Genomic DNA, 21,333 nt, shown 5'->3' with positions numbered 1-21,333 from the left:
GTTATGCAGCAATAGCAAAAAAATGGAAAATCATAAAAAATGGGTGAGGTGTAACTACAAGGCATTTGCAAATATTTCTGAAAACTGGTGATGACAACTGGTTGACAAAAACATAAGTTGCCACCATGCAGGTAACAAGCTGTATCCATTTTCTCACAGTGTTCATTTTTCAACATTCATAATAGCTAATTCAAAAGTCTAGTTTTTCTCTCAGACACAATTATTTAATATGTTGTAAAACTGGCTTCTCCTAATAGTTGCATGAATCAGTCTTAGTTTACATTAATTGCGACAGAATTTACTCCTAATGTGTGTGCTACCACATGAAAAACTAAAGTCATCTGGTATGCTGGTAATCATTCACCCTTAGAAAATAAATGAGAGAAGGTAGATTCTGGAAATAATCTTGCTTAGAGCAGACACACCAAAATAAATAAGGCTTCTGTTAATGATTAAGTTGAACTGATTTCAATGATTTATATGACTACATTTGGAATTTGTCCAAGTACTTCAAGACTCTGTTGAAGCTAGTTACACTGAAATCTAAACACTTCTGATACTCATACTACTTAAACTGTTGTTATAACTGTATAATGACCAGTTATAGCTGATAAAGGAGTAACAGCATAAATTTTGCTACTAGGGCTCCTAATGCCACCAATAAATATTTTTAATGCACTATACAGCTTTTCCACCCTTTGGAAGAAGTGATTAGGAATAAAAATCAATGAATAATGCCGGGCAACTGTGCATGAAAATTCTCCTACAAAACCACTGTTATTCTAAGAGAAAACAAAATTGTTTTTATTAATTACATCTGTGTTATACAGCATGTGCCTGGGTATATATATACAGCAGAGGTTGTCAATCCCCGGTCCACAGCATGGTGCTGGTCCGGGCCATGGAGACTGACCTCCCGCCCCCTCTGCATGCACTCCCCTCCCCACAAATGTGTTGCACACGTGCCAGCACCGGCATGAGCACTCCCCCACCCCTTCACGCATGCGCCCAAGCACCCGTGTGAAGGGGTGGATGGGCGGGCATGCACGAGGGCGTGCAGGTGCTCCTGCACATGCACAAAGGGGAGGGGGATCACTGACGCCAGCGCTGGCATGCGAGCACTCCCCCATTCCTTCGTGCATGTGCCCAAGAGCGTGTGTGCAAAAGCACGAGGGTGCCCTGCCTTCCTCAGAGGCTCAGCCGGTCTGCGGTCCCAAAAAGCTTTGGGACCGCTAATATACAGAACACACACACACACACACACACACACAAGTTTAAAAGATAGGCATTATTCACACATACATAGGGTATAGTTGTATGGAGATGCATAAACAGACAAGTATGTTTGAATAAAGATGTGCTTCCAACAACTTGTTTCTATATTAAATCCATGTTTATTGCTTAAGTTGTATCACAGTGGAGATTAAATTATTCTTAATCATCCGGTCAGTGCTTGTGTAGCTTCTTCAATACGAGAAACATTAAAACCAACTCATTCATACACTCTAGGTTCTGTCACTCTCCCACCACTCATTGCCTCTTTGCATTCCTTTAGTTGCCGCATATTGATAGGATTGTAAAAAGCTAACAGGCATATTGATAATACAGTTTTTTCAAGTATCTGGAAAGCAGTACAATTGCCTGTACCAAATATTGGAAACATATCTGTAATGCTACTTTATTGCTACAAGATAGAGGCTCCTGATGGGATGATAATGAAATATCATGTCACTGTGTATGAAGGTGATTTTAGTATTCTGTGGGTTTTTTTCCAGAACTTTTCTCATGTTAGTTAACAATATATAGACTTTTTCCCCCTTCTGTTGCCAGATACGGGATTTCAAACCACAAATAAATAAATTCTACACTCACAACATGTGCAGTGCAAATTCCAAGTAAACAGAATGACATGGAAATCAATAAACTCATAGTTGCCAACAATGGTTTAACAGGACAGTCCTGATCTTTATTTAATGTCCTGTATTCCCAATGCTCTGTTTAAAACCAGAAAAGTCCTGGATTGGTTGCAGTGATTGAAAGAGTGTTGTGCATAAAAGGATGTCGAGAGTGTAGTCAAAGGAAAACTTTTCAACTAGTTTTGTAGGTTTAATGTCATGCATGATATCAAACCTGGACAAAGATAGCAGTAACTGACCAAAAGGATAGACTCCATTTTATTCGAAGAATTTTATGTTGGCAACTATATAACACGGATTGTGTGGCCCAGACTCATATAAGGAACAGAGACATAACTTAAGTGAACCTCTGAACCATTTTAGTTGGGCTGCGGGGAAGTATTAATTGTAACAGCAAAGACATTCAACTTTATAACAAACCCCACAGGAGTAGTTTGATTCCGTTTTACTCATGGGATAAGAAAAACCCCTTACTAAAGATCCTGGGCAGATTCCCCCCCCCCCCATCTCACATGGCTTCACTTATTTTGCTTATCTATTTATTTTATCTACAGAGCCCTTTTAATTATTGGAATAAAACATCCTTACATGGCATAAATTGCGGTTCTGGGCAAAGATAAAGAATGAAACTAAAATATACATAAATATAAAATTACAGCTTACGGTACTCTTGTGCAATTTCCTTTTCTCTAAAGAAACAGGAGAGAAAGGAAAAGTTAAGTAGAATATCAAAAGTATAGTATATTGTCATCATATTCTTCAATGCCTTTTAAGAATATGATGTTTATGGCTGCATTATAATTCTGCAGTTTTTTACTGCTATGTATGAAACACCTGGAAAAAGTGACTTCAATTAACATCATTGTCAAATAACATTGAATCTTAGACAAATAAAACAACGATCTCTTTGCTAAAATATCAATGAGTGAAGAAAGGAAGAGCCTTTTCAGGTAAAGGGAAACCTTTCCTTATCTGGGACACACAGATTTAAAGTCACAAATGGAAAAGTCATAAATATACTTATTGAATTACTTCAGAGAATTAAGGCTTCTCAAAAAACTTCAGTGCCAGAATAACCTTTCTGCATCAGTATTAAGAATAAAATACATTTTGCATCTTAGGTTGTGCTTCATTTTTCTAAAGATTTTCCTTAGTTCTGCAAAATTTAATTGCATAAGATTACATACTGTAGGGGAGCATTAGAACTGTTTATTGTTTTACTTTAAGTAGGTGTTAGACTAAGTTACAGCTATAAAATTCAATTATAGAACTGATTTGTTGCTAATGTACACTGGGTAGTTGGCTCATTTCACTTTTTTTTCATGTTTAATGTGGCCATTTCTTCTATACTTGCCATTTGGTATTCCATTTTGGTAATGTCCATTAATGGTAATATGTTCATCAGTGGACCAAAGATGTTTGCTTTGCTTGCAGATAAATTTTGCTATCCTAGCCAAAATGTAGCAGAGCAAGGAAGTACCAAGCAGTACAACAATGGCAATATCCAATAAGAAATACTGATAAAAAGACACTGTGTAAACAGCAGCACGTAGATGCTGTGCTCCATTGTGACGAAGGATGTAATTAATCCAGTAGACTGTTCGATTAACAGGATGATCTGGTTGGTCCTTATGAATTTCAGACAGCTTCTGGGCCTGTTTTCTGTAGCTGCAGAATGGAAACAAGGAGGAGGCATATGATATTGTTCCATTTACTCAGTTAATTTATCTTCTTGAAACATAAATTAATGCAGATTATGCTATCAGACATTTGGCCTCGTTTTTTTTTTCAAATGTCTGTTTTTATTTCAGAAAAAGTAAACTAAAAATTACCTTACCTGGGATCATTTATAACTTTCACCAGTGCATTATATAGTTCATCTTCAGTAATCGTCTTCCAGTTTAATAATATCCCCATTCTTTTGGCCTGCACTCGGGTCATTGTGTCATAATGGTCACCAAAAAGAGGAATTCCCACAACAGGCACACCATGGTACATGGTTTCAAAAATGCTGTTCAGACCACCATGACTAAGGAAGGCCTTAATATTAGAATGCCCTAAAACAGAAAAAGGAGAAGTACAAGGAAGAAAAGTGTTCATATTCCACATAAAATACAACAGAATTCCATATAACTTAAATAGAAATGTACATAATAAACTCAGCATTGGGGTAACAAGAACTTTTCTATCTCCCTCGGACAACGTCTCTTTGTTCTTCCCTGTTTACAAATCATACAAAAGAGTTTTCATTGCTGTTGCCACAGTTAGGATACAAGAAATTGCTTGCCATACTGGCATTCAGTCTGCACTTAAGATCAAAGATCTGCTACTCTGCTTCTCACTGTGGGGAAGAACAAGTCAATCATCAACTTTATTTCCTTAATGATGGCAGAGCAGAGAGCAGATCAACATATACTATGTCATTAAAGGGAATCTCCCTTAAATGTATCCGCCCAGAGACCTCTGGGTAGTGTGGGCGGCATATAAATTGAAATAAATAAATTGAATAAATAAATAAATAAATATAAGCAATATCAGTGGTATATCAAAATCAGCTATTTGAATAATCTGTATTGACTTGCTGGGATAATTCCACATTCCTTCCAAGGTGGCAGTATTATATTTTAGGTACTTAGTAGTATAAACACTATAGCTCTGACTGTAGGTATTGAGCATAAGTGGGTTTCGTGCAAATCAATGAGCAAAATCCTGTTAGCTTTTTATTCAAGTAAGAACAGTAAAGCTGGCAAGGCTAATTGCAATTAATTGGCAAGCTGCGAGCCATGAATAACATGAGACTAGCACCCCATTCACTGGCAGCTATAGCTTCTACAATTGTTTTTGCATGCACAAAAATACAGACCAGAATTCTGTGCAAGAACAGAAAGCAGTTTCAAGGAAAGCAGTAATTCAACTGATGCAATATTTCTACTGTAATGTATATGCATTTATTCTCTTCCATGCCAGAAAAATCAGAAAATATTAGTGTTAGACTGAAGCTAGTGCCCGCTCTAGCAACGAAAAGCATATTTACATACACAGAGATTTGTACATTTATGGATATATATACAACTAAAACACCTCCTTGAATATTACTCACCTAACAAGTCATTTTGTGGTAACCATTCTATGAGTTTTGTATTGTTACCTAAATTCTTAGGTTTGTTCCCTGAAAACCTGAAACAAACATATTTTTAAAAGTTTCAAAATACATGGCATTAGACAGATTTATTTATAGATCAATTTACTAATATTACCAATACTATAAATATGTTTTCTACTGCCTAATAAAATCTGCAATAAAATTATCAACAACCTAAAACAAAAGAAAAATCATTATAAGTATAAATATATATTCTAAAGTTACGACAAGATCTGAAAACCAGGCCCATCAGTGAGATATAATACTGATGAATTTAAAAGTAGCAAGTAAATTTCACAAAATCAGAACACATGAAGTACATGTGATAATATTTTCATTCAAGAAATTGATAGAGTCCTACAGAGATACAGTGCTGCCTCGCTTAACGACGTTAATTCGTTCCAGCGAAATCACTGTAGAGCGAAAACGTCATCAAGCGAAAGTAAAAAGCCCACTGAAATGCACTGAAAACCCCTCAATGCGTTCCAATGGGCTGAAAACTCACCATCCAGCGAAGATCCTCCATAGGGGCGGCCATTTTCGCTGCCTGTAAAGTGAGGAATCCATCCAAAAACACAGCGGGGAGCCATTTTTAGGCAGCCAGTGGCCATTTTGAAACCCGACGATCAGCTGTTTTTGATCATCGTAAAGCGAAAATCGGTTCCCAAAGCAGGGAACCGATCATCGTTAAACGGAAAAAAAAACACATTTAAAACATTGTTTTGTGATCGCAAAAGCGATCACAAAAACCTAATCGTACAGTGATTTCATCGTAGAGCGCGGCAATCATTAAGCGAGGCACCACTGAATACCCAAGAATGCTGAGATCCAAAGGGACTAATTACAATATTTTTGGCTGAAATTTTACTCTTTTTGGTCTTCTCATTTCAAGATCTTAAGAAAAGTAATATATCTTCTTGGCTCATCCTTTTTCCCCCCGCTGTTGTGAACTGAACCAAAAATTCTGCTTCCTAAGGCAACTGACAAACAAGCTACTACGTATTATCTCAGTGCCTTCGCCGGCCAAAACTAAGACAGCTTAGCCTACTCAAGACTTTGACATCCTAGTATTTTCTTCAAATTGGGGGTTAATGGAAAATCCTCTGCCTTGCATCTAACACATAGATAAATTTCATGTGTCACTTAACAGTCCATGTTCCATCTATGTCACAGGGCAAATGAGTTGCTTTGAAACAGAATGAGTGAGGGAAGGAATTGCATGTCTTGCAATAGTGCTTCTGAGGCGTTTTTTATTTCTACACACCTGTTTGGCAACTGAAACACCACCTGCCTAGCAAGGCCATCATCAAGAATTCACCATACCCCTCCCACTAGCTGACAACACAATCCATCTGACAGGTGCGAATTCAGAGAATGCCTGTGTGTCTCTGCTAAAGACTGACTGGTCGAAGTGCTTCCTTTTGTCTGTGACACGGTGTATTTTAAAGATGCAGCAGCAACATGAAAAGGAGAGAAACGGGATGGGAAAGAGAAATTGGAAGAATAAGCAGGGAAGGAGAGAACAGGATTGACTCCGCCCACCATATATTTCAGCGCAAAACAAACTTGTCCTATTGATCATTAATCCTTCTCTACAGAAAAAAAACATTCTGGTCCCAATTTAAACTTACTATAAATATCTACTGCTCCATTATTCTTACCTCCAAATAACTCTCTGGGGAAGTCTTGCCAGAGCATGTGCTAATTTATTGGCTATATCTTCTGATAAGTATTTAACTCCTGCTCCAAAAGAAACAAGGACGAAGCCATTTTCATTAGCACCATTCACCCATGTTTGGAGATCCTAAGAAAACAGAAAGCTTCTGTCATGGCTACAGACACAAATTCATTCAACAGAAAATAATCCATTGACAACTATGAAGACACCCACGTAGTAGTATTTTAAGATACATCGACAAATGTTCATTGTTTATAGACCTTGAATAGTTGATAAAACTTCTGAGTACAACTTCGATACAAGTTCACAAATCTATGAGAATGAATACATAAAAGAAGTGTAAACTAGTGTTCCATGTACAGTGGTGCCTTGCTTAACGGGCGCTCCGTTTAGCGACGAAACTGCATAGCGACGAAGATTTTGCGATCGCAAAAGCGATCGCATTACGATGTTTTAAACGGGATTTTTCGCTTTGCGATGATCGGTTCCCTGTTTTGCTTACCGATTATCACAACAATGATTTTTAACAGCTGATCGGTGGTTCCAAAATGGCTGCTGGGTTAAAAAAACGGCCGCCCGCTGTGTTTTCGCACGGATTCCTCGCTTAAGAGGCAGCGAAAATGGCCGCCATATGGAGGATCTTCGCTTTAAGGTCAGTTTTTTGCCCACAGGAATGCATTAAACAGGTTTTAATGCGTTTCTATGGGCTTTTTAAAATCGCATAGCGACGAAATCGCTTAGCAGCGATTTTTGCTACACGGATTAACGTCGCTATGCGAGGCACCACTGTATATCCTAGAACCAATTTTCTAAGGACATAAATCCTTCCTTTGTTTATGACCTTTCTGAACTACTGAGGTCACCTTCTATGTCTTCTCGAAACAAGACAAGAGCTATTTTTTGTGCAAAACAAGCCAAATTCTGCAGATAGCAACTTTAACTCAGATAAAGCATACTGCACAGAATGATGATGTCTGCTACTTTACTGCATGTGCTTTTAAGGATCAGAGGCATCAGAGAAGGCATTTGCATCTTTTGAAAATGTCAGCAAGTCATTGTATGCTTGCTGGTTGTGTATATTGTTTCACAAAGGGAATGAATATTTGTTTTTACAAAGACAGATTGCATGAATTAGAAAAATAGTGCTGCTTTCCTTGCCCTCAACCTGGAGGAAAAGAATTCCCTGGGGTTTTAAAATTCATCTTCCATATATCCTATTAAATAAAGACAGCCTAAAGTAATAAGCATGAACAATTTAGCAAATATTTCTTATATTCCCAGGATTCTCACCAAATTGCTCTTGTGCTTCTGAGAATGGAGATGGAGTACAAAATAAAGGATGTGACATCATTTCAGTTGGATCTTTCTCAGCCCCTTCAAGTAAAAGGGCCCAGCACAATCATGCCAGCAACAAAACTACATACCCTATTCCTGAACCATGCCCTGGTACACCATGTTGTATACTATGCCTGATGTGGCAATGGTCGCAAGCATTTTGCTTGTTCGGGTAGGCTCCAATGGCTGGCCATAGGAACATCTAATATACATCTGGAGTGACCATTAAGTGCATCCAGGACATTTATCTAGCCCCTGGGAGTCCTAGTGTCTGAACACATGCCCTAAAGACTAAGGGTGTGCCAAGATTGTGTTGAATGGTTCTTCATGAATTCTGAGTCTTGCTATGCCCAGATTCCCTGATTAGTGTACACTCTGTACCAGTGAGATTTCCAGGCTTTCCACACAACTACGGACTTGGTCTCACTGCCTTTTATTTTTTCACCTATTAACCTGTGGACACATGCAGATTTATGCCATTTCATTGAATCCTATGCAGGAAAGACACAAGTGTGCTGATAAATTGTAAAAATATCTGTCATTATTTCCATGTGCAGGAAAATTACCATTCTGCACTGGAACTGATGCAATTGGTAATTTCTTTAAAAGCAAAACTTGCAAAACTAAGAAATCTTGCAAGAGTTCACATGAGAATTTGTTGCAGGGAGATAAAAACCTCCCTCAGGAAAATCTAATTGCAAGGAGAAATGAACATTTTTCTCAGGTTTTTTGTGAGAGCAAGAGGCTGCAAGAGGCACTTTACTAGAGAACCCATACCCTTTAAACTACTCAGTAAAAGGTAGAGATTGTGCCTAAAGAAATTTCTGCAGCTACAGCAGAAATTGCCCTACTATATCTATGATGATATAGAGCTGTCAAGCTTTGCAATGTTATTCTTCGACAGCCCATGTAGCACATTAACCAAACTTATTAACTGGAAAGCTGTGGTTTAATAATGTCATCTCAACCTTGAATTCACTTAACGGCCTCTGGTCAAACTACTGTCTCTCAAACTCTCACGTTACCTGCAATATAGGTGTATCACAATTTTATTTCACAGGATTTTTTCATATGACATATTAACTTTCTAGTCAAGTAAAAGAAAGCTAGATTTTTTTAATGATAGTCCAATACACCAGGATTATTTTTAAAAAAGAAAATGGGACATTTTCAGGGCCAAAGAAAAAACTCTATGTTCAACCCATACATTCTCAAGACCAAGGATGCTAAACAAAAAATGAGAGTTGTGATGCTCCGAGATATACCTGAATCAGCTTTCAGAGTGTTTCTAGTACTATCAAAAAATTTTCCCCACAATTTGAGAATTCAGTAATACTTACAAACAAAATTGTAACATCAAAGAAAGAGAGATAGCTGTTCTGGGTTTTTCGGATTCTTTGGCCGTGTTCTGACGGTTGTTCTTCCTAACGTTTCGCCAGCACTCTGTGCTGTCCTCTGAAGATGCCGGCCATAGAGACTGGCGAAACGTTAGGAAGAACAACCTTCAGAACATGGCCAAAGTGCCCAAAAAACCCACAACAACCATTAGATCCCGTCCGTGAAAGCCTTCGCAAATACAGTGGTGCCTCGTATAACGAGTGCCCCGTTTAACGATGAATTCGCATAGCGATGGCATTTTTGCCATCGCTTTTGCGATCGTATAACGATGTTGCCTATGGGGAAAAATCGCTTTGCGATGTTTTCCCCATAGGCACCATTTTCCCCCAGCTGAGCGGCGGGAGCCTCCGAAGGAGTGCTCCCGCAGCTCAGCTGGGGGAAAATGCCTGCGGTGGCCTCGGAAGGACCCTTCCGAAGGGTCCTTCCGAGGCCACCGCTGGGATTCCCCTTCCCCGCGGCTGGCTTCCCCGGCCATGGTCGGACTTTCAGGAGTCCGACCATGCATGGGGTAGCCTGCCGCGGGTGGGATCCAAGCCGCGGGGAGAGGGTGGGGGGATCCGGATGGATCCCACCACCCTCCCCCCACGGCCTGAGGAGGGTGGGAGGCATGGCCGGACTCCTCGCCAGGCACCGCGGCTCCGATCCGATCTGAGCCGCGGTGCCTGCCAAGGAGACCGGCCATGCCTCCCACCCACCCCCACCTCCTGCGGCTTGAGAAGGGGGAGGCATGGCCGGACTCCTCGCCAGGCACCGCGGCTCCGATCGGATCGGAGCCGCGGTGCCTGCCAAGGAGTCCGGCTATGCTTCCCACCCCCACCCGCACCTCCTTCGGCTTGAGAAGGGGGAGGCATGGCCGGACTCCTCGCCAGGCACCGCGGCTCCGATCGGATCGGAGCCGCGGTGCCTGCCAAGGAGTCCGGCTATGCTTCCCACCCCCACCCGCACCTCCTTCGGCTTGAGAAGGGGGAGGCATGGCCGGACTCCTCGCCAGGCACCGCGGCTCCGATCGGATCGGAGCCGCGGTGCCTGCCAAGGAGTCCGGCTATGCTTCCCACCCCCACCCGCACCTCCTGCGGCTTGAGAAGGGGGAGGCATGGCCGGACTCCTCGCCAGGCACCGCGGCTCCGATCGGATCGGAGCCGCGGTGCCTGCCAAGGAGTCCGGCTATGCTTCCCACCCCCACCCGCACCTCCTTCGGCTTGAGAAGGGGGAGGCATGGCCGGACTCCTCGCCAGGCACCGCGGCTCCGATCGGATCGGAGCCGCGGTGCCTGCCAAGGAGTCCGGCTATGCTTCCCACCCCCACCCGCACCTCCTTCGGCTTGAGAAGGGGGAGGCATGGCCGGACTCCTCGCCAGGCACCGCGGCTCCGATCGGATCGGAGCCGCGGTGCCTGCCAAGGAGTCCGGCTATGCTTCCCACCCCCACCCGCACCTCCTTCGGCTTGAGAAGGGGGAGGCATGGCCGGACTCCTCGCCAGGCACCGCGGCTCCGATCGGATCGGAGCCGCGGTGCCTGCCAAGGAGTCCGGCTATGCTTCCCACCCCCACCCGCACCTCCTGCGGCTTGAGAAGGGGGAGGCATGGCCGGACTCCTCGCCAGGCACCGCGGCTCCGATCCGATCGGAGCCGCGGTGCCTGCCAAGGAGTCCGGCTATGCTTCCCACCCCCACCCGCACCTCCTTCGGCTTGAGAAGGGGGAGGCATGGCCGGACTCCTCGCCAGGCACCGCGGCTCCGATCCGATCGGAGCCACGGTGCCTGCCAAGGAGTCCGGCTATGCTTCCCACCCCCACCCGCACCTCCTTCGGCTTGAGAAGGGGGAGGCATGGCCGGACTCCTCGCCAGGCACCGCGGCTCCGATCGGATCGGAGCCGCGGTGCCTGCCAAGGAGTCCGGCTATGCTTCCCACCCCCACCCGCACCTCCTTCGGCTTGAGAAGGGGGAGGCATGGCCGGACTCCTTGGCAGGCACCGCGGCTCAGATCGGATCGGAGCCGCGGTGCCTGGCGAGGAGTCCAGCCATGCCTCCCACCCCTCTCAAGCCGAAGGAGGTGGGGGTGGGGGTGGGAAGCATAGCCGGACTCCTTGGCAGGCACCGTGGCTCAGATCGGATCGGAGCCGCGGTGCCTGGCGAGGAGTCCGGCCATGCCTCCCCCTTCTCAAGCCGAAGGAGGTGCGGGTGGGGGTGGGAAGCATAGCCGGACTCCTTGGCAGGCACCGCGGCTCAGATCGGATCGGAGCCGCGGTGCCTGGCGAGGAGTCCGGCTATGCCTCCCACCCACCACCCACCTCCTGCGGCTTGAGAAGGGTGGGAGGCATGGCCGACTGTGCTTGCAGCAGCGGAAGAGGTGCCCTGTGGAGGAGAAGGCAGGAGCCGATCTGTCATTTCTCCTCCACCGGGCACCTCTTCTGCTGCTGCAAGCACAGTCGGGGCAGTCCTTTGGGAGAAGCCGGGCTGCTCCGAAGAAAGGCAGAAGCCCATCCAATCTCCCCCCCCCTCCACACCGGGCAGCTTCTCCCGCTGCTCCCGATGGTTGCGAGGGGAGATCGGATGGGCTTCTGCCTTTCTTCGGAGCAGCCCGGCTTCTCCCAAAGGACTGCCCCGACTGTGCTTGCAGCAGCAGAAGAGGTGCCCGGTGGAGGAGAAATGACAGATCGGCTCCTGCCTTCTCCTCCACCGGGCACCTCTTCCGCTGCTGCAAGCACAGTCGGGGCAGCCCTTTGGGAGAAGCCAGGTGGTGGGGGAGAAGGCAGGAGCCGATGCCGTCTTCCCCCCCTCCCCCGAGGCTTCTCCCAAAGGGCTGCGCCCGATAGTGGGGGAGAAAACCGGATAATCCATTCCTATTGGAACGGATTATCCGGTTTTCAATGCATCTCTATGGGAAAACACGTTTCACTTAACGATGTTTTCCCATAACGATGTTTTTTTTGGAACCAATTAACCTCGCTATGCGAGGCACCACTGTACAAAGAGAGAGTTCATGATCTTAAGAACTTCAGAACTGAAACATCTTAAATTAACATAATGTCTCTTCTTAACCTGCTGACTGACATTTCATCTGAAGTGGATGTGCTGTTGATATTTTTCCAGGTTCTGAGTTGACATTATTTTTACAAACTGGATAGCATTTTTACTGCTCTCTCTTTTCACACAATCATCCCTGGCGCATTTTCTCCCCATTCTCCTTGCCATCGTTAACAAGCTGACTACCTTCATCTAAGCTATATATCCTTCTTATTCCTAGCCCAAAGACTGGCACAGATGTTGTTGCGCTGTAATGCAAAGCATTTCCCACCAGTCATTATGCAAGACAGGCTCCTGAGAGTTGTAGTCCAACAACATGTGCACAACTGCACATGATCCAAAGCTGTCCTGGTTCCTCCTTATTCATGGATGGAGCTTAGGGCTCTGGGCTGAACAGAATTACACAATCCTGCTCCGGCCTTTATTAGAACAAGCTCCACACTTTGATTTCCTCATGATGCTATCTTACCTCATACAAGCAATAAAAAGGCAATTGGAATACAACTTAATTTAGTTTAGAATATCTATACCAGCAACCTTCTTAGAAAAAATATCTCTATCCACAGTCACGGTTATGCATACATTTTGGTTATAAGATTTAACTTCGACTAGTGCAATGCAAAAAATATATCTCATTTATATTTTATAATGACCACCGTATCCACGGGATCAGTATCTGCAGTTTCAGTTATCTGCTGCCTGAAAATATTAAATAAAAACCTGCAGAAATATGCATTTCCAAGGTGCATTATCAAAACTGGCAACTAGAGAAAACAAGAGACTGCTATATAGACTGCTATATAGATGGCATATCTGCAAGCGAGGGGGGGTATTCAGCAGGGAGAGGGAGGTCTTGGAAACAATTATTCACAGATACAGCAGTCCTACTGTATTTACAGAACACCATTAGTATTTATGGTGTTGTCCAGACTACATAAAGCCAGATATCTGCTTAGAGAAGCTGATAAGCTGTTTATAAGCTGATAAGCTGATTAGAAGGCAAGTCAATGCAGAAAGTGAAGACAAAAGTAAGGGAAGAATATGATTTATTTCATTTATGCACAGTTAGACCTAATTTCAGCTGGGTATTAAGGGGTTAAGTAAAACCCTTCATGAAAAGGTGAATTTTGGGGATCTAAGTGAGGAATGTGATCACACACTGGGAAGCAGCTGGAAGCATAAGAGCAACAAGAAAGAAGAAATCTAGCTTTGTGAAGATGGCTGCCATGGTTTTTCAATAGTTGAAATTGATAATGCAGGAGAAACAAAAAAGATGGACATGAATATTTAGTGGTACAGTAGTAAAGGTGGAGATGAAGAGTGCTTTGAAGGTAACAACAAGGATTTACTGGTGGATCCAAGGGTGAGCACAACAGGAATTTAAAATGCAGGATCAAAGCAACAAGAGATGTAAATAACCTTTTCAATGGAGAGTTGGGCAGGATGAGGCAGCAAAAGGCCAGAACTGAGAAGCCTACAGCTATCAAAGCAAGGATGCAGCTCTTGAGCGGTATATCTGCATTCTAAAGGGCGAAGAGATATAATCTGACAATAGATTAAGTATAGAGAAAAATGGGGAAAGAATAAAAAGTCCTTGTGCCTGCTCAGCAAGACAGCCAATGATATTATTACTGGACATGGAGAATGTACAAATAAAGGACAGCCTGGAAGGAAAGATAAGAATTCCCAAGAATCTGGTCCAAGCCCACAGCCAGTGGAACAGTAGCCTCATACAGGTCATCTTCCACTGTCTCTGAGCTTAAGGACTGAAACGTGATAATAAATGAGCAACTGCTTTTTGCTACTATGCATCCCTGGAAGTTTTGATAGATAAAATAGATTTTCCATTGAGAGTATTCAAGAGGAGAGGAAGCCTAGAGACAACTGAAATATGTAAAACACTGAGTTTCTTATCAAACTTTATTTTACTGCTATAACAAAATTAACGACAATCTAGGCAAACATATAAAAATGTATGACATAACACATTTAAGGAATTTACAGGGCATCCTTGTGTATGGTATACCTTCAGGTAAGGTCAATCAATGCAATCTTGAAAGAACTAATATTTCAGTTTTGTATTTGGGGCATCACAACTGTCTGAAGGCAGGGGTAACGGCCTGACCATGAGGCATGACAATAGCAGACATAGGACACTTGCTTTTAGTGCCTCCAAACAAAATAAAACAACAGAAGCCCTCTATCCAAGTGTCATAAAGGTAGCAGATGTTGAACAGCAGGGTGTATCCATTTGCTCCTTGGCAAGTCTTATCAAAGGCAATAGCAATACAGTGGTGCCTCACACAACGATGTTAATTGGTTCCAAAAAAATCAACGTTGTGTGAAACATTGTTCTGTGAAACACCATTTCTCATAGGAATGCATTGAAAACCGGTTAATCCGTTCCAATTGGAACAGATTGCCATCGTTCAGTGAAAATCCCCATAGGAAACATTGTTGAGTGAAACAATGTTTCCTATATTGGAATGTATTGAAGCCGACTCAATACATTTCAATGCCTTTGCGAAGTCCTTTTTCGCTCCTGTAAAAGTGTCTTACAATGTTTGGAAGCTGTTTTAAATGATTGCAATGGTTAGTCCACCTCCTGAAACCTATGCAAACTGATTTTGGTGTTGTTCTGACACTTCGTTAATTTAGGATGATTTTTTGTTTTTTCCATTGGAAACCATTAGACAGACCATCCAATGGTTTCCAATGGAGAAAATTCAAAAAATCATCATAAATTAACGAAGTGTCAGAACAACACCAAAATCAGTTTGCATAGGTTTCAGGAGGTGGACTAACCATTGCAATCATTTAAAACAGCGTCCAAACATTGTAAGACACTTTTACAGGAGCGAAAAGGGAGATCGGGAAAGGGCTCTTTGATCTCCATTTGCCTTTTAAAGTTCTTCCCGACCTCCCTTTTCGCTCCTGTAAAAGTGTCTTACAATGTTTGGACGCTGTTTTAAATGATTGCAATGGTTAGTCCACCTCCTGAAACCTATGCAAACTGATTTTGGTGTTGTTCTGACACTTCGTTAATTTATGATGATTTTTTGTTTTTTCCATTGGAAACCATTAGACAGACCATCCAATGGTTTCCAATGGAGAAAATTCAAAAAATCATCATAAGCATGAAGCAAAAAAACATAAGCATGAAGGTATGTGGACTGATTTAAAAAGTACAGTGGGGTCTTGACTTGAGAACTTAATCCGTATTGGAAGGCGGTTCTCAAGTCAAAAAGTTCTCAGGTCAAATCTGCATTTCCCATAGGAATGCATTGAAAACCATTTGATCCGTATCTGCTCTTTTCCGTCCATAGAAACTAATGGGAAGCTGCTATTCCACCTTCGATCACTAGAGGGGGATATTTTGTTTCTTTTTTTCTTAGGTCAAGAAAGGTTCAGGGAAGGCAGGGAAAATACAGTCCAGGCAGTACAGTACCAGGCAGTCTGAAGACTGTCTCCCAATCCACTCTCTAAACACTGGGAGGAGTGAGGAAGCAGACAGGCACCCTTTTCACTGGCCAACAGTTAACTGAAAGTTCACATTTTGCACTTTCCCTGCCTCCCACGTGTTTTTTTTTTCAGTTCTTAACTCAAATCTAAGTATGTAAGTCAAGTCAATATTTTCCTATGAGAGCGGTTCTTAAGTCAAAATGTTCTTAACTCAAGCCGTTCTTAAGTGAAGACCCCACTGTATTCAGTTTCATTCTTTGTGTTGAAGCCTGAATAAAACTATCCTAGAATTCTAAAGAGAAACAAGGAACATTTAATATTTTGAGATGATATTTTCAAACTGATAATCTGGTAACACAGGGCCAGTGAAGATGAAATATAATATCTCATATAGCACAGGGACAGGTGATGTTCTGCGCTGGAATTGATGCATGGGGGATATTTTGAAAGCTGGTGATTTGGTGACTGGGAGACCCAAGAGGTGGCTTGTGACAGGAGACCACTATACTGATTCAAGGTACCAGACAAAAGATCAGAGGTCTGTGACCAAAAATATGGGTTCCCAAAGGAAGCTCAGAGATCTATTTTGGCTTTGACAACCATACTGTTGAACAGGAGTCACTACAGAAACCAAAATAAATAAATGTCTTCCTGATATGTATTATACCTGCACCTACATGTATGTCCCTCCTCATCTGCTCTCCCTCCCTAATCCAATTTAAATAGATCCAGTCTTACATAGGCTAATCATCCAGAATGGCACATGGGTGGGGAGTAGAAGCAATATGATGAAACAATGCATTCCAACACTAACACTGAATACCTTCCTTCACCCCACCCTTGCATTGCACAGTTAACACATATTTTAAAAATCAAGTAAGATGAATTAGCTGTAAACTACCTCATCCTATTTCACTACTTTGCACCCACTGAATTTTTCTGCATCCTCCCGTGAGTCACAGATAGGCAGATAAAAGAAAGCTGCTCTTCAGACAACAAAAAATTCATGAAGTAATTCAATAAATTTGAATTTGCATTTAAAAACATTTCAGTAATCCATAAAAACTAGACTTATCTATGGTTATCAACCATGAGAATTAAAATGGAACCTCCATTTACAAAAAAAATTCTTCTGTTCTAGGAATTAAATCACATAAGTGACCATCACTTTTATATTGTCTATGCACTTCCAGAAGCAACAACAGAAATAAAACACTGGACTATAATGGATGTTGGTTGAGATCAGGAAGACAATGCTTACATTTAAACTTTCCAGTGCCCTTCTTACTCTCCTCTCCCTTTTGTGAATCATACTGTATTGTTATCAATGGCATTTTTGCCATGGTCCATCAGATTTGGTGAACTCAGACACCCAAAAATAGCTCTAAAAAGGTATCAAAAGCAGAATAGAGAAAATGTAAATGTTGCCCTAAACAACATTTCTATGTAGTTATCTGAAGCAAAGTCCACAAAGGCATTCTAAAATATGAGTCATACCTATCTCGGTTGCTTTCATCAACACAGCAAACACATTAGAGGGAATGCCATCTACCCTTCAATGAACCTTCAAGCATTGATCAGAATAACATTTCCCTAATAACACTACTCGGAGAAATACAGCCTACAAGGTAGTATGTACATCCACAAATATCCTTACTCAGAGTGTGGGAAACTTCTGTTTAAAGTTTGTAGCTGCATTCTGTTCCCGTGACATGCATACTCTCCAGGCAGGAACTGGCAGCTGCCAGCAGGCAGGGTAACCCCTTATTCTGTCCTTTCCCTCAGAGGTAGAGCATAAGATTAAAGGGTTATTCCAGCCAATCCTAGTTGCAATTAGGTAACTAGTATCCTATCTGAGTTCTAACAACATATTATGTAACATGCTAAATCAATAAAAAGATCTCTCAGGGCATTGCCTTTAGGCTCAACTGGTTTGGACATCCATGCTGTCAACTCCTTTGTTCTAAGGCAATTAGCCTTCCTTTGTTCCGTGATCACACACATCTGGTGCCCAACGTGCACGAACCTACAACCCTGAAATTAAGAGTCTCATGCTCTACCGACTCAGAGTACATATATTAAAGCATTTTTGGAAGTATGTATGCTTCCCCCACCCCAATTTTGAATTTAAATTGTTCTTCATTTAATGGTCTTTTTACATAATTGTATGTTTCACAGCATTTTTAATATTTAATTTTATTTAGTATCTTCTCCCCAATTCCCCTGTCCACTTGCTAAGCTGCCTAGGGTCTCTGAACTGGGAGAAAGGTGGGATAAAATTGAAATGTAGTAATTGCATTACATTACTTCCAATGTTGAAAGGTTTACTGGAACAACCACATGAAGAGTAAATGTTAATATACTTTATTTTTTCAAGCCAGGTTCACTGAAATTGCATCATTTTCAAAAGGTACAGTCGTGCCTCGCTTTACGATTGGCCCACATTACAACAAAACCGCATTACGACGATCATTTTGCGATCGCAATTGCGATCGCAAAATGATGGTCTAAATGGTTTTTTTTTCGCTTGCGATAATCGGTTCCCTGCTTTGGGAACCGATTCTTCGCAAAACGACGATTTTTAAAACAGCTGATCGCCAGTTTCAAAATGGCCGCTGGGTAAACAAATGGCTCCCCGCTGTTTTCTGGGACGGACTGCCCTATGGACGGTGAGTTTTGACCCCACTGGAATTCACTGAAGGGGTTTCAATGCGTTTCAATGGGGTTTTTTTCGCTTTACGATGTTTTCGCTTAAGGGCGATTTTCCTGGAACGGATTATTGCCGTTAAGCAAGGCACCACTGTATGTGAAATAAAATCATGCGAACTGATATTCAACATATGTAAGAACATCATCATTGTTACTTCTACTTACTCTACTTATTGGACATCTTTTTCTAAGATTCTGGACATTTTACATTTAAAATACAGCAAAACCAAAAGCAATATATAATATTTATTAACACTTTTTATTTTATATTAGAAGCAAGCATATCAAGGCTTTGAATGTATTTTGCTAATATTCTCTGTACACTCAAAATTACTGCTTAGTGCTAACTATTTTGGTACTTATAAAAGTGCATGGATTTCAGACAGTTATGGTATTGTACTTACGTAACTATGTGATCTTTGTTACCCTTGGTTTTCTATTTAGCTATTCTTCACAGGCTTAAATGTGAAATACACAGCTGTGATTATATTGTGTGAGGTCCCAGCTGGCAGTAACCAGTGGTGCCTAATACTGAGCTTTGTTTCAGATAAACAAAGCACACAAATACAAACACAACTGGTTTTCAATCACAAATTCACAAATTCAAGAAATAAACTGTGAGAACAGAGTAATTCAGATTGTTATATATTTCCTTGCTTTATATATTTTCATGTTTCTATATCAGTGGTCTTGGAACAGGAGTAAATTACCCCAAATGGGGTAATAATGAAAATCCTGGGGGTAATGAACAGAGCCTACCTTGTAGGATATTAAGCATAATCTTGATAGTGTGTGAAATGAGTGCAATTGTACAGTAGTTGGAGCATTCTTTGGCACTGCCATTCTTTGGGATTGGGATGTAGACTGATCTTTTCCAATCATCTGGCCACTGCTGAGTTTTCCATTAATGATGATAAAAATAGTGCACTGGTCTTTGATATTGGGCTGTGGCCTGGTTTGTTCCTTTCTGCACACCACACACAAAATGATTAACGTGGTAGGAAAAGCCCCCCCCCAACTCTGCGTTGGCTATTTCTAGCAAGCGTATCGTTGCTAGCACCACTCTGGCAGTCATTGATGATAATTAAATCCTCTGCGAGCTAGCAAAAATTTAATGCAACTTGCTAGGCACATTGGACACCTTACTACTCCCTATACCACCCCATGACTGGAGTGCAATGTGTTCTAACAAAAATAGTGCACATCTTTATTAAATTTGGTGCATCCTGCTAGTTTGGTACATAGCCTGGCAGCCATTGATACTTATGATATAACCTGCTAGTTCAGTACACAGCCTGTGTAGATTCAATAATATTTTGAATTAAAATAATGTATGATTTCCTTCCTTTCAAACCAAGGGGGTAATGTTGGCGTACAGTGGTGCCTCGCTTAACGGGCGCTCCGTTTTATGACAAAATCACATAACGATGAAGTTTTTGCGATCGCAAAAGCGATCACAAAAGGATGTTTCCTATGGGGGAATTTGGCTTTGCGATGATCGGTTCCCTGCTTCGGGAACCGATTCCCACAAAACGACATTTTCCTACAGCTGATTGGCGGTTTCAAAATGGCCACCGGGTTAAAAAAATGGTTGCCCCGTTTTCTGGGACGGATTCCTCGCTGCACGGGCAACGAAAATGGCCGCGCTATGGAGGATCTTCGCTGGACGGTGAGTTTCAAGCCCATAGGAACGCATTAATCGGGTTTTAATGCGTTTCTATGGGCTTTTTAATTTCGCTTTACGATGTTTTCGTTCTACAGTGATTTCGCTGGAACGAATTAACATCGTAATGCGAGGCACCACTGTATATAAATTTTTGGGGGGGTAAAAGGTAAAAATGTTCCTTGGCCCCTGTTCTATAGATAGATAGATAGATAGATAGATAGATAGATAGATAGATAGATAGATAGATAGATAGATAGATAGATAGATAGATAGATAGATAGATAGATAGATAGATAGATAGATAGATAGATAGATAGATAGATAGATAGATAGATAGATAGATAGATAGATATTTTCAGTTATTTGTGGTTTTCTTAATTTCTTAAAAATCAAAGTAAATGCGACCCACCAGTAGAAAGTTGCACAGTGTAAATATATGTATATACATCTATTTCTTAGAATTAATCAGTTCATCAAAATTAATTATTCTGTTAGTTGATAAGATATGCCAAGTCTTACTTCTGTTAATATCCATTTTCATGTTTCTATGTGTAGAGTAATGGAACAGCAAAATGTGTTGCAGATCTTAGTAGGGTGGTTACACTTTGCGGTAGAGATGGGCATGAACCACTGGTTTGGCAGTTTGTGCCAGTTCATTTACCAGCCCCACAGGTGCTCCATGGTTCAGCACCCAGCCCCTTCTGGTGGATGCCCACTCAGAGGCAGCATTCCAGCTTCCCTGCCCTGCCTTCTCTGGATGTGGCCTCTGATCAGGAAAGCATATCAAGCAGTCCTAGCACTACCTAAAGGAAGGTTCAAATTCATCTTCCAGAAGCCAAGTGCCAACATGGCCAAAGCTGACCAATTGAGAAACTTGTAGTCCAGAACTTCTGGAAGGCTCTCCCCACCAAAGTTCCCTAATTTTCAGCTCCGCTGCGCAGAGCTCAGGACATCATTCATGCAACCCATGTGGGGTTCTCTTGCGCCTGGAACCAAAGAGGCT

At 42.1% G+C, this 21,333-nt stretch overlaps 1 protein-coding gene across 5 annotated transcripts in view; it reads right to left on the bottom strand.

Moving 5' to 3' along the window:
* Nucleotides 1–1,371: 1,371 nt before the first annotated feature.
* UGT8 (UDP glycosyltransferase 8) overlaps nucleotides 1,372–21,333 on the bottom strand; it is a 58,249-nt gene continuing 38,287 nt past the window's right edge. For all 5 annotated transcript variants that reach the window (XM_020802790.3, XM_020802788.3, XM_073001723.2 and 2 more), the window contains exons 3-6: nucleotides 6,720–6,862; nucleotides 5,017–5,093; nucleotides 3,754–3,973; nucleotides 1,372–3,584 (exon numbers count right to left, since the gene is read on the bottom strand). In XM_020802790.3, the coding sequence (XP_020658449.2) occupies nucleotides 3,221–3,584; nucleotides 3,754–3,973; nucleotides 5,017–5,093; nucleotides 6,720–6,862 (804 nt within the window). In that variant the 3' untranslated portion in view covers nucleotides 1,372–3,220. The remainder of the gene's footprint in view (nucleotides 3,585–3,753; nucleotides 3,974–5,016; nucleotides 5,094–6,719; nucleotides 6,863–21,333) is intronic.

The sequence above is a fragment of the Pogona vitticeps genome, chromosome 5 (assembly GCF_051106095.1).
Source record: "Pogona vitticeps strain Pit_001003342236 chromosome 5, PviZW2.1, whole genome shotgun sequence".
NCBI lineage: Eukaryota > Metazoa > Chordata > Lepidosauria > Squamata > Agamidae > Pogona > Pogona vitticeps.
Note: the sequence above shows the minus strand (reverse complement) of the source record. Positions and strands in the feature narration are given on the sequence as shown.